Here is an 11,521-nt window from a genome sequence, read left to right as displayed (position 1 = left end):
CAGTTCGTTCAGATATGAACACACCTACCCCTGAAAATCTGGGCCTCTTGTAATGAGTCTGTGTAACAGGAGTAACAGGACTACTGGGCCTCTTTCTTCCATACACTATCAAGCTTTCTGAATCAAATAGCGTAGATCGTATCACTGACGAGGTTGAGCCCTGCATTCCACTTTCACAAGCAGATTGCGTTCCAGTAGGGCCAGAACCCTGCATTACACTTCCATAAGCAGATTGCATGCCACTAGCACCAACCTCTTTTGTTATACTACAACCAGCTCCGGTATCTTTTGTTCCACTACACCCAGCTCCGACATCCTTTGTTCCACTCGGGCCAACACCTTGCATTCCACCAAAATATTATTAAAGATGTGCAAAAAGATCAAACAACATGACAATTTATTAAAGCTGTAATAAATGTACCTCTCTACCAGCTTTCTTTAATGCAGGACAACCCTTTCTGTTGTGCCCTTGGTTCTTGCAGTTTGTACAAGTCATTGTTGCTCCCCTCCTGCTTAGTTTGCCAATTTTCTTGATTTCATCTCTATCCTTCCTCCTATTCTTTTTAGGTCTCCCAGGCATTTTTCTGATCTCAGGTGGATGAATTGGAGGATTTGTGCTACTTGGCCACATTTTCATGTTCAACACAGGTTGAATGAAATGCCCATATGTCAAACCATATTTCTCCTTCCTATACCAATGACTAACAAAATTAATAGGATCCAAATTTTGTTTATGCAGGGCAGCAACTACATGAGCACATGGTATTCCCTTCAAACCCCAAGCCCTGCATGTACAAGTCTCTTTCCTCAAGTCAACTACATGCCTGTATTCCCCTTCTACTACTTCAAAACCTGCATCCCCATTCCACTCAATCCTACACCTCATAGAAGCACATGTATTGCGGGTTAGACACTTTAACGCCATAGGAGATATGTCACTAATCCATTTATTCTCACAAAACGCCCTCATCTCAATGTGCATGTGCATGCACTTGATCCTAATCTCTTCAAGCATTGATATGATAGTCTTGTGCCTAGCAGCTAGAATCCATCCATTAAACGTTTCAGACATGTTGTTGTCCACCACATCGATCTTGTTATCCATACTAAAGTACACCCTACACCATCTCTCTAAATCATAATTCAACAAATCACTAACAATCTTTTTCCCACCCAAAGTGTTCAACTCCTGCAGATTATCCTTTAACTGCGCCTCAAATGTGGACTTGCACACCTTCCAAAAACATTGTCTCCTCTCAACCCCCCTCCATTGCTTTCCCCAATTAGCCAGAACATGTCTAGCACACATCCTATGACAGACAGCAGGTAAGACTTCTTGAATAGCTGGAATCAAGCCCTGTATCAACATGTTAACACATTTTCAGGTCATTAAAGACCACAATCACTAAAGACCACAAAAACAGGGCATTAAAGACCATAATCACTAAAGACCATAAGAAAGACCACAAAACAGAACATTAAAGACCACAATCACAAAAAGCTAAATAAACATTTCAACATTTTAATACAAAACATGACATTGAGGATCACAATTTACCAAAAAACACAAAACATGACATTTGTGATATACATACCTTTTGCATATATGTGACTAAGGAGAATCCTGCTCCCTCTCCAAGTTCCAGGTCTTCTTGTACCAGCTTCAAGAACCACTTCCAAGTGTATTTTGTCTCATGGTCTATCACTGCCCAAGCTATTGGATACATTTGTGAATTTCCATCTTTTGCTATTGCAGACAGGAGCTGCCCTTTACATACGCCCTTTAAAAAACAACCATCCATTCCTATGAGCTTTCTGCAACCTGCTTTGAATCCCTCTTTTATTGCCTTGAAACATATGTAAATTCCTCTAAAAATCTGCTTATGAGGTAAATCTTTGGTGTCATAGTGGATGACACAGGTTGAACCAGGATTGGACCTTAGGATTTCATCCTTGTAATCATGTAGCCTTCTAAATTCCTCATTGTAATCACCCATAAACCTCTTCATAACTAGATGCTTGGCCCTGCACAGAATCGTCTTGCCCACATAAAGATCAAACTTTTCCTTCACAATTTCCTGTAATCTCCACAATCTTATGTTTGGTGTGTCCTATATTGTCCCTTTGAAATGTTGAGCAATGAACTTAGAATCATATAATCTATTCCTGTTAGTCTTCTCGCAGTGATGTGTAGGTATGTAAGTCTTCACAATGAAATTGTTACTTTTACGATCCAAGCTAGCCAAAATCTGCCATTTACACCTTACTCCACGACATCTAGCCCTAACTCTATCCCAATCATTAGGTTTCTTCTTCAGTTTTGCACCCCGATTCACTGCATATTTCTGCAAAGCTTCTCTAAATTGGTACACTTTTGAATACCATGCCAAGTTGAAACATTGGTACTTCACTATCTGGGTCATAGTGAACTCTTTTGCATCTCCTCCTATGGGGTCCATCTTCATCTTCAGTGTCAGAGGCAAAACTGTCTACATCTGAGGAGCCAATGTACTCCTCATCACCACCGAGTAGTCCATCCCTAGGTTGTTGTTCTACTTCAGCTTCTAGCCCTTTATCTGTGCCTAAAGCTCCAAGTTGAACTTCAAAAGGTGGCGCTGGCCTTTTCCTATTGGATCTATCTCTCTGTTGACTTACACGACTCTGCCTCACTTCAATTAGTTCTTCTGCACACTGACTTCCTTCAGATTCATAGTTGACGGCCTCAACATCAACTTCGCCTACATATGAATCAGGCTCTGACTCAGTCTCTGATTCCACTTCCCCATCTGCATATTCTTCGTCTGAAGATTCACCACTGTCTTCAATTTCTTCCCCTTCATTCGCTCCTTCTCTTTGTAGATCAGGTTGCACATTAACTCCCGCAACTTCTTCTCCCTCATTCACTTCTTGCCCTTCTTCCCCTTCTTGTACTTCATTCACTTCTTTAACTTCTTCTCTTTCTAGATCTGGTTACACATTAACTCCTACAACTTCATCTCCTTCATTCACTTCTTTTCCTTCATTCACTTCTTCCCCTTCATGTACTTCATTCACTTCTTCAGCTTCTTCTCTTTGTAGATCTGGTTGCACATTAACTCCTTTCTGTATATCTGTTTGCACATCCTCCTCATTTATGTCTTCTTCGTCCACCCCATTTAAAGGCTCCATGCGTGTAGGGACAGTGTTACTACTCATCCCAGCTATTACTTCCACTTTCACATTAGGATCTAGGGTCCCACAAGGTTGTGCATCTTCAGTTTTGTCCACATAAACTTCAGTAATATCCGTATTGCCCTTGTAGGTAAACATTTCCATTAGGGCCCTATCATTACCAAGTATCTTTAACTCACCACTCCTACCATCTTTGTAGTACAAAGACCCACATCTCTTGTATCCTAAATCCCACACAAACCAGAACAGATCAAGTACTGCTAACCTATCCATGTCAACCTGATTATATTCTTCAACAACACCACCCACATATTTGAAACCACTCTCACCTAGCACTGTCCTACCACCATGATGTAAAAATACACTTACATCCCCCATTTTGATAGCTGACAAATACAAAAAAAAAAAGCAAAACTATAAGATTCTTTTACATAAACAGACAAATCAATTGATAAAAAAGTACCCATCACAGCAAAAGCAACTAAAAGTAGCCATATCAGTTGACAACTGAACCCACATGCATATATTCTTTTCTCCCTTTATCATTTGCCCTCAGAGTTCAAAAAATATCACAAAAAAAACCTACTGATAAAAGCTAATATCATCCAAGCAAAGTAATAGGAATATGATAAGGTAAAGTTCAACACTAACCTGTATGAAGGATTTAAGCTTCGTATCTGAATCCAATAAACCCTAACTCACAAACGACATCAGTCCACGATCAATACCAGTTCACGATGAAAACCAGTCCGCGTTCAAAACCAGTATGCGCTCTAGCCCAGAAACCCTAACTCGCGATCGGAAATAATGGAGCTTTAGAAGAATAGAGAAAGAAAGTGAAATGAAGAGAGGAATCGATGGACATTTGCTTCCATTATGTCTGATCGATAATGAAAATAGCTCCAATGGAGAACTGAAGCGTCTACTCTTTCAGTGGAAGAAGGGCAAAAACGTCATTTCAGAAACATTGCTGACATGGCAATTGTATTTTAAGTCGAGAATGCCACGTGGATCAAAGTCAAGCGCATGTAATTTATGGGACATAAAATTTCACGGTCAAATGTGATGAGGGGGTAAATTGGGTGGCTTTTGGGGAGTTTAGGTGGTCAATAGGTTGTCCCTTGAGTTTAGGGGGTAAAATGAAAAAAAATGTCAAGTACATGGGGCTCCGTATGTATTAAGCCAAAAATATATATACAAGGACAGGTCGAGTCGGGACTTGGGCTTTTAAGATAAATTCTAAATGTAGTGCATTTTATGTAGGGATTTGAGTATGTCAACGCAAACATTAATATACATGTCCAATTCAACCCGTGAAAGGTGGGTTTAGGCGGATCGTGAGGGCTAGTGGTCCATGAACATGTATTCATGAACATGTATTCACAATATATACATGAACATGTATTCATATCTATAATATACATGTGAAATTATACATGTGAGGGCTAGCGGTCCATGAACATGTATTCATATCTATAATATAGATGTGAAATTATATTTTGCCACGACTCAAAATAATTTTTTTAATAGATAAAATCAAACATGGAAAAATTTAAAATTAATAACGCAATTAAAAGTTGACTTTTTATTACCATTAGGAGTTTAATATAATAAAAGAACATCAAGGATATAACACCATCATGTTGCTTTGTACTTGCCTACTTGATAAATATTATAAACGTAAACTGTAATTTGTATGTTCAAATGATTAATTCTCAATATAGCATAAGAATATAATAAGGAAGAATTTTAAGAAAATGAAAAAAAGATAAAAAATATAATAGAAACCTAACCTACCGGGAGAAGTTAAGAAGAGAATTATAGACTAAATAATAACAGCCCTCTTAAGCTGATAATCGAGAGTAGAGTTTTAAACGACTTCGAACAATGTCAGCAACCTGGTATTCGGTTGAAATGAATCTAACTGTGAGAAAACCACTTGATACTTGTTTGCGAATAAAATGATAATCAAGTTCAATATGTTTTGTACGAGCATGAAACACATGATTAACAGTTAAATAGGTTGCATCGACATTATGACACGAAAGTTGAACCAAGGAATGAGAAAATGAAGATCCTGAAGGTTATATCGAATCCGCAGAAGTTCAGATGTTGCATTAGCTACTGCTTTATATTCACTCTTACTTGATGATCGAGCAATGGTGGGTTGTTTCTATGTATGACACGAGACCAAGCTGTTATCCAGATATACACAAAATGCTCTAGTTGACCTTTGGTTGTCAGGACATCCACCCTAGTCACTATCAGAGTAACAATGAATAATCGTGATGGATGACGTAGAAAAAGAAATATTGATATCTATGGTGCCATGACTGTAACGAAGAATGTTTTTGGCTCTTTTCCAATGCTCATTAGTTGGGCAAGGTAGGAATTGACATAATTTATTTACAGCAGAGACTATGTCAGGGTGAGTGAGAGTCAAATACTGAAGAGTTCCAAGAAGACTGTGATAGTCATGATCAGAGGTCAATCTAGTACCTGCTCCCCAAAGATATTAGATGTGGTGTCCATTGAAGTATTGTAAGGCTGATAATCGGTCATTTTGGCATGTTCGAGAATATCCCGAGCATATATGGTCTTAGAGAGATGAATGCAATGAATGATGTAGTGAATTTCAATCCTCAAAAAAATAAGATGCACGTTCCATATTCCGAACGGGAAACTATTTCTCAATTGCTTGAATGGTTTGACTGATTATGGTAGCATTGGAACCAATAAGCAGAATGTTTCCGCATAACACAAAATAATAATAATAAAAATTTATCGATGTGCATGATTAATGCATAAAGAGGTATCTACTCCAGACATGATAAACCCTATATTTGTCAAGAAGCCTTTCAAGCGAGTGAATCATTCAAGAGGAGCTTGTTTCAAATTGTATAGATATTTTTACAAAAGACATCCATGGTCCGTTTATCAGTGTTGCGAAAACCCTACGGTTGTTGCATACATATTGTTTCAGTCAAATTACCATGAAGAAATGTATTCGAGACATCCAATTTGTTGATGAACCAATTATTTGCGGTTGTAAGAGTAAAAATGGCTCGAATGATCATGGTTTTGACATTCAGACTCAAAGTTTCCTTGTAATCAATCCCATATTGTTGTGTAAAGTCCCAAGCAACTAATCGAGCTTTATACTTTTCAACAGTTCCATTAGCCTTATGTTTTGTATGGAATAACCACCTATATGTATTTCAATTTTGAGGTCGGAGAACCAAGGTCCATGTATTATTATTCAGTAAAGCATAAATTTCATTGGACGTTGCTTTACACCATTTTGGATATTTGGTGGCTTTCGAGGAGCACGAGGGATCCTCGATGTCTGTGCTGACAATCGCTACAAGTCCGGAAAATCTGCCACGAGATTGTAAATTGGATTGACGAAACTGCATGGAATGAGTGCAAGGAGGGATGGTGTTGGGAACACAAGCAATCGAGTTATTAGAAGTGGATGTATGAAATAATTGACTAAACAATACCTAAATAACATCAAAATCAAAAAGTTAAAGAACTAAAGTTCTTAAATTATCACTTTCATTAGCTTTACAATAAACGGTAATCTATTATTAGAGTGATAATGATAGAGAACGGTCTAGCCATTAGGAATGTTGTGGAAGGGGTGAGTCGTAGGGAATGAGCTGTTTGGCAAATGTTGGTTATTTGGAAAGATGAGCTGGAGGGTAGTTTGGGTAATAGGTTGAGTATAAGTAGGAATTAGTTGTTATGTTTTAGTAGGATATATTTTGGTTAATTTGTGTTTGGCTGCCTTTGAGCAAAGGCTCAGCATCTTTGGATCAGAGAGGGCATATGTAGATTGTTCCTGTTGAAACACCTTTCCACAGGATTTTGATTTGACAAAATTATTTAAGTACAATTAAATATTCTACAACACACTAAGTTTAAATGCTTTGATTTATTTCTACTAATGTGTTTGTTCAATGTTGAGTTTATAATTGTTTATAAGACATAAAGATCATAAGGCCCAAGCCCTATATGGAAGTCAAGGCCCAAGTCAAACAAGGCCAAGACCACTCAGCCCGCGTATTTCAAAACGCTGTCGTTGAGTGATGAAACGCAGCTGAGCGAAGAAGGATCCAGAAGATCCACGTAGTCAACTTCGGCACGAAGCTGCTGAGCTGTCTCGACAAAGAGTACAAGACAGCCGCTGAGCACGAAGCAACTTCCAGACAAAGTATTTTCTCTTTTGGTAAAGAACAGAAGACGCAGGAAGCTGTCTGTTTGACATTACCAGAATTGGAGGAACATATTGCCACACTGACCGAAGACAGAAGATGCTGGAATCTGATTGGCTGAGGGAACTGTGCACAGATTGAGTGAAAGCGACATGTAGCCGTTTTCCTCCAACGGTTATTTCGAAATTCGAAATGACCAAATGCCTCACAGCTCTCTATAAATAGAGCCCTCAGAATCTTCATTCAATACAGAACTTTGAGCAAAGCCGTTACGCTGACCAAAAGTATACAAAAGTTCTGCACCAAAAAGAAAAGCAAATTCTTACACTACAAGTTTACATATCTGTATAAAAGTCTAGAGTGATTGATCCTCAATCAACTAAGGTGTTCTAGCAATTGTTGTTTAGGACAAATCTTAATCATTTCTAGAAGTAGAAAGGAGAAGCTGAGTACTCGGTTTTAGTACTTAGTGAATTAGAATAGAAGTGAGTAGAGGTATAGAGGAAGGTACTCTTGTTATACTCAGCTTCTGATTTGTAAAGGGTTTTTGAGGCTCTACCTTTAAAGAGCTCAGTAGTGGATTTGAAATCTCGGAACGTGTTCCGGGGACAGGACGTAGGCTTAGAAGAAGCCGAACCTGGATAACTCCGCTGAGTGAAGTATTTCTTACCCTTAACTCCTTATACATATTGCTTGCTTAATATAACCTTAAACTGACCAAGTAAAAGAGATCAAGCTGAGTTGTGCGGTAGAAACATCTGAGTTCAGGAATAGACTCCAAGTGCTATTTCCTGACTCAAGCTAAGAAACTGACCTAGTCACCAGTTGACTAAGCCAGTGTCTTGCTGATTACTCAGCGTAGCTGTCATAAACCTTTTTTCTTAAGAAAAAGAAGTCTGCCCTAAATTTCAAAAAGGTTAAATAGTTCCTAACCCCCCCCCCCCCGAAACTATACTTGCAACCTTACAAGGGACCAACAATTCCTCAGATCTATTTATCGTTTACTGTTTTCCATTTTCCGTTGTATTGTTTCTTTTATCAATACGAATACACATTATCATATTCTTTTCCATTTCCGTTGTATTGTTTCTTTTATCAATACAAATACACATTATGATAATGTGTATTCGTATTGATAAAAGAAACAATACAACGGAAATGGAAAACAATAAACGATAAATGGATCTGAGGAACAACCTACAGATCCCCTCTCTGATCCAAAGATGTAGAGCCTTTGCTCAAAGACAGTCAAACACAAATTAACCAAAAATATATCCTACTAAATCATAACAACTAATTCCTATTTATACTCAACCTATTACCCAAACTACCCTCCAGCTCATCTTCCAAATAACCAACATTTGCCAAACAGCTTATTCCCTACGACTCACCCCTTCCACAACATTCCTACTAATGGCTAGAGCATTCTCTATCAGATAATTTTGATCAAAGTTAAAAAGAGTTCTTATGTTAGTAAAGTAGAAAGTTCAGAAGCGATAACATTCGAGTTTAAAATTCATAGTCCATTACATTAGTAAAGTGCAAAGTTTAGAAGTTATATTGTTCGATTTTGAAATTCATGAGCCATAATTAAAGTAAGAGTAAAGTTCAAGCACCGTGAGTGTATTTTACTCGGAAATCAAATATTATATTTCAACCAAATAATATTAATGACACTAGTTCACTCTTTGTCAAATTACATTGTAGATCCTTGCCAAGTTTATCTCATTGTAAATGTAGAACAAGCAATAATTACATCAAAATTGGGGTAAGGATGAAAATTTCAAAGGGATTTGCTAGTTGAGTTGGAGGATCAACTCGGGATTTTAGCGAGGACAAAAATCTTTCCACCGCTATATTAAAATGTATTTTTAGGCTAGCCGAGGATAAAGCCCCCTTAACCATAATGTCGGTTCGTTCCTAACCATAATGTTAGTCCGTTCCTATTACACTCTGCCCGTGGTTACACGGATTGTCACTGGACTTTACTCATTGGGTTGGCCGAAGGCTAAAGCCCCCTTAGTCATAGTTTCAATCCGCCCCTTATTACACTCCGCCTTTGATTACACTGATTGCCACTAAACTTTACTCATTCTCACGGTATTATCACTAAACTTCAAAAAATTATATAAAAATCAACCAACTCTACATTTTCTAACTTTATGACCGCTAAAGTTTAACTAATGCCTCAAAATGACTGTTAACAATCTCAAAACAGAAATGTTTAAAAATTGAAGTTGATTAGAACTACATTTACCATGAAACTACATTTTTTATTTTTCAAAATCACAATTCTTGTGCATTCTCTTTCTAAAAATCACGTTCTCTCGTAACCAAACAACACCTGAACCTAAATTACCTTAAAGCAAAAAATTTGAAAAATTAAAGTTCCTTAGAATATTATCGATTTTTGTAATATTTTGAGGTCATCAACGTCATTTTGAAGCGCTTGATTAAAGTTTAATTACTATAATATTAGAAAGCGTAAAGTTAGATGATTTTTATGTTACCCTTTGAAGTCCGGTGAACCATGAAAGTATACTCCAGCTTGATTTAACAAACAGAGCAGTTTCACTAATTCCTCATGACACAATTTAAAAGGTCTCTTACCTTCATAATCATTAGCTTTCAAAACTTCAATAATCCTTTCCTTCTCCAAATTCACTTCTTCTTCTGAGCAGCAACCCTTTGGAATTGGAATTGGCATGCTTTCTTCTTCATCTTCTTCATCATCATCTTCTTCCATGGCACAATCACTAACCAAATGTTCACTTTCTGATCTCATTTTTATCTTAGATAATCTCAATAGCTCCAACACTTTCTTCTTCTGCTTAAAAATTGCACCCAATGTCTTATTTTTCTGCCCAAAACATGTCCTTGTGAAAGCCCTCCATTCATCCAAATTCACATTGGGGATTTCAGATTTGGGTCGGATTATCACCACAGAAGAATCAACTTTCGGACATGGAACAAAATCTCTCTTGCTTACATCCATCACGAACTCTACTTCTGCTACTAACTTCACATTTACAGCCAATCTATTGTATTCAGATTCACCAGGTTTCGCCACTAATCGCCGAGCAAACTCTTTCTGAAGCAAAAGTGTGATACTCCTGAAACTATTTGCTCCATAAACCAATTTAATCACAAGTGGAGATGAAATTCCATACGGAATATTTGCCACAACAAGATCAAATTGGGGAAACTTAGTCTTCAATGCATCTTCAGATATAATCTGCAATGCCAAACAAAACAAAACCCGCAAATTCAAAAATAAACTTCTTTCAGGCATTTCGACAAACAGTTGTTGAGTACAATTTAACTTACATCTAGTTTATCTCGAAAACCATGTTCTGATACCCGTTTATCTAGAATCTCTACCATTCGTTTATCAATTTCAACAGCAACAACCTTTTTAGCAACCTCAAGAAGTCTGAGAGTGAGATTACCTGTGCCTGGTCCAATCTCAAGAACTGTATCAGTGGGATTAATTGCTGATTTTCGAACAATTGCATCGAGAATTCGTGGATTTGTGAGGAGATGTTGGCCTTTGCTTTTGTTTAGATACAAATTTTTGTCAGGATCTTTCTCTGCAATTCTGATTTTGTCCTCGTTTTTACGAGCGCGAGGATGAGGAGATTTTGTGTGATAATGGTGAAGAAAATATTGGTGGAAAATGGATCGAATAAGGAAAGAAGGGAATGATTTAGGGTTCGTAAGCAGCTTTCTTTTCCATAGCGCATTCATCATAAATACACAGATTCTTCAACTTCAATTCAAGAGCAGTCGATTGAAGCTAAGTCGAAACGTTGAGCAGAAAAGCTTAGCTTTCACCATTGTGCAACGATGACTTCGGGTAAATTATAACTATGGTCACTGAACTTTAGCCATTGTAACATCGTGGCTACTGAAATTCAATTCTTAACGGTATGGTCACTGAACTTTACACTTGTTAATACAGATGGCCACTCAATGCCTCAAAACGATCATTGACGGTCTCAAAATAAAAAAATTTGAAGAGTTAATGATATTCTAAGGAACTTTAATTTTTTAAAATTTTCGTTTTGGGGTCATTTAGGTGTTGTTTGGTTATGAGAGATGGTGAATTTTTAGAGAGAGAAAGCTCCAAGAAG

The 11,521-nt window shown here is 37.5% G+C and overlaps 2 protein-coding genes across 3 annotated transcripts; both read right to left on the bottom strand.

Moving 5' to 3' along the window:
- On the bottom strand, positions 1–1,165 carry LOC136205235 (uncharacterized). Its single transcript, XM_065995742.1, has 2 exons — positions 422–1,165; positions 1–339 (listed from the first exon to the last, which is right to left on the bottom strand). The coding sequence occupies exons 1-2, from the start codon at positions 1,103–1,105 to the stop codon at positions 262–264; spliced, it is 762 nt and encodes a 253-aa protein (XP_065851814.1). The 5' UTR covers positions 1,106–1,165; the 3' UTR covers positions 1–261.
- Positions 1,166–6,376: 5,211 nt separating this feature from the next.
- On the bottom strand, positions 6,377–11,223 carry LOC136205291 (ribosomal RNA small subunit methyltransferase, mitochondrial). Of its 2 annotated transcripts, none has more exons than XM_065995820.1 (3): positions 10,716–11,223; positions 9,999–10,623; positions 6,377–6,581 (listed from the first exon to the last, which is right to left on the bottom strand). In XM_065995820.1, the coding sequence occupies exons 1-3, from the start codon at positions 11,136–11,138 to the stop codon at positions 6,463–6,465; spliced, it is 1,167 nt and encodes a 388-aa protein (XP_065851892.1). In that variant the 5' UTR covers positions 11,139–11,223; the 3' UTR covers positions 6,377–6,462. The 2 variants fall into 2 exon arrangements, with proteins under 2 accessions (XP_065851892.1, XP_065851893.1); XM_065995821.1 differs by lacking the exon at positions 6,377–6,581 and adding an exon at positions 7,157–7,685.
- Between the last annotated feature and the right edge of the window lie 298 nt (positions 11,224–11,521).

This window comes from Euphorbia lathyris, chromosome 9, assembly GCF_963576675.1.
Source record: "Euphorbia lathyris chromosome 9, ddEupLath1.1, whole genome shotgun sequence".
Lineage (NCBI taxonomy): Eukaryota > Viridiplantae > Streptophyta > Magnoliopsida > Malpighiales > Euphorbiaceae > Euphorbia > Euphorbia lathyris.
Note: the sequence above shows the minus strand (reverse complement) of the source record. Positions and strands in the feature narration are given on the sequence as shown.

Excerpts from the sequence above, each read along its gene's own strand:
- LOC136205235 (XM_065995742.1), bottom strand. The coding sequence starts at position 1,105 with ATGGATAACAAGATCGATGTGGTGGACAACAACATGTCTGAAACGTTT. Across the intron at positions 340-421 it reads TAAAGAAAGCTGGTAGAGAG|GTGTTGGCCCGAGTGGAACA; the intron begins GTACATTTATTA and ends GTGGAATGCAAG.
- LOC136205291 (XM_065995820.1), bottom strand. The coding sequence starts at position 11,138 with ATGATGAATGCGCTATGGAAAAGAAAGCTGCTTACGAACCCTAAATCA. Across the intron at positions 10,624-10,715 it reads GTTTTCGAGATAAACTAGAT|ATTATATCTGAAGATGCATT; the intron begins GTAAGTTAAATT and ends TTGGCATTGCAG. Across the intron at positions 6,582-9,998 it reads GAAAGCTAATGATTATGAAG|TTTCGTCAATCCAATTTACA; the intron begins GTAAGAGACCTT and ends CATTCCATGCAG.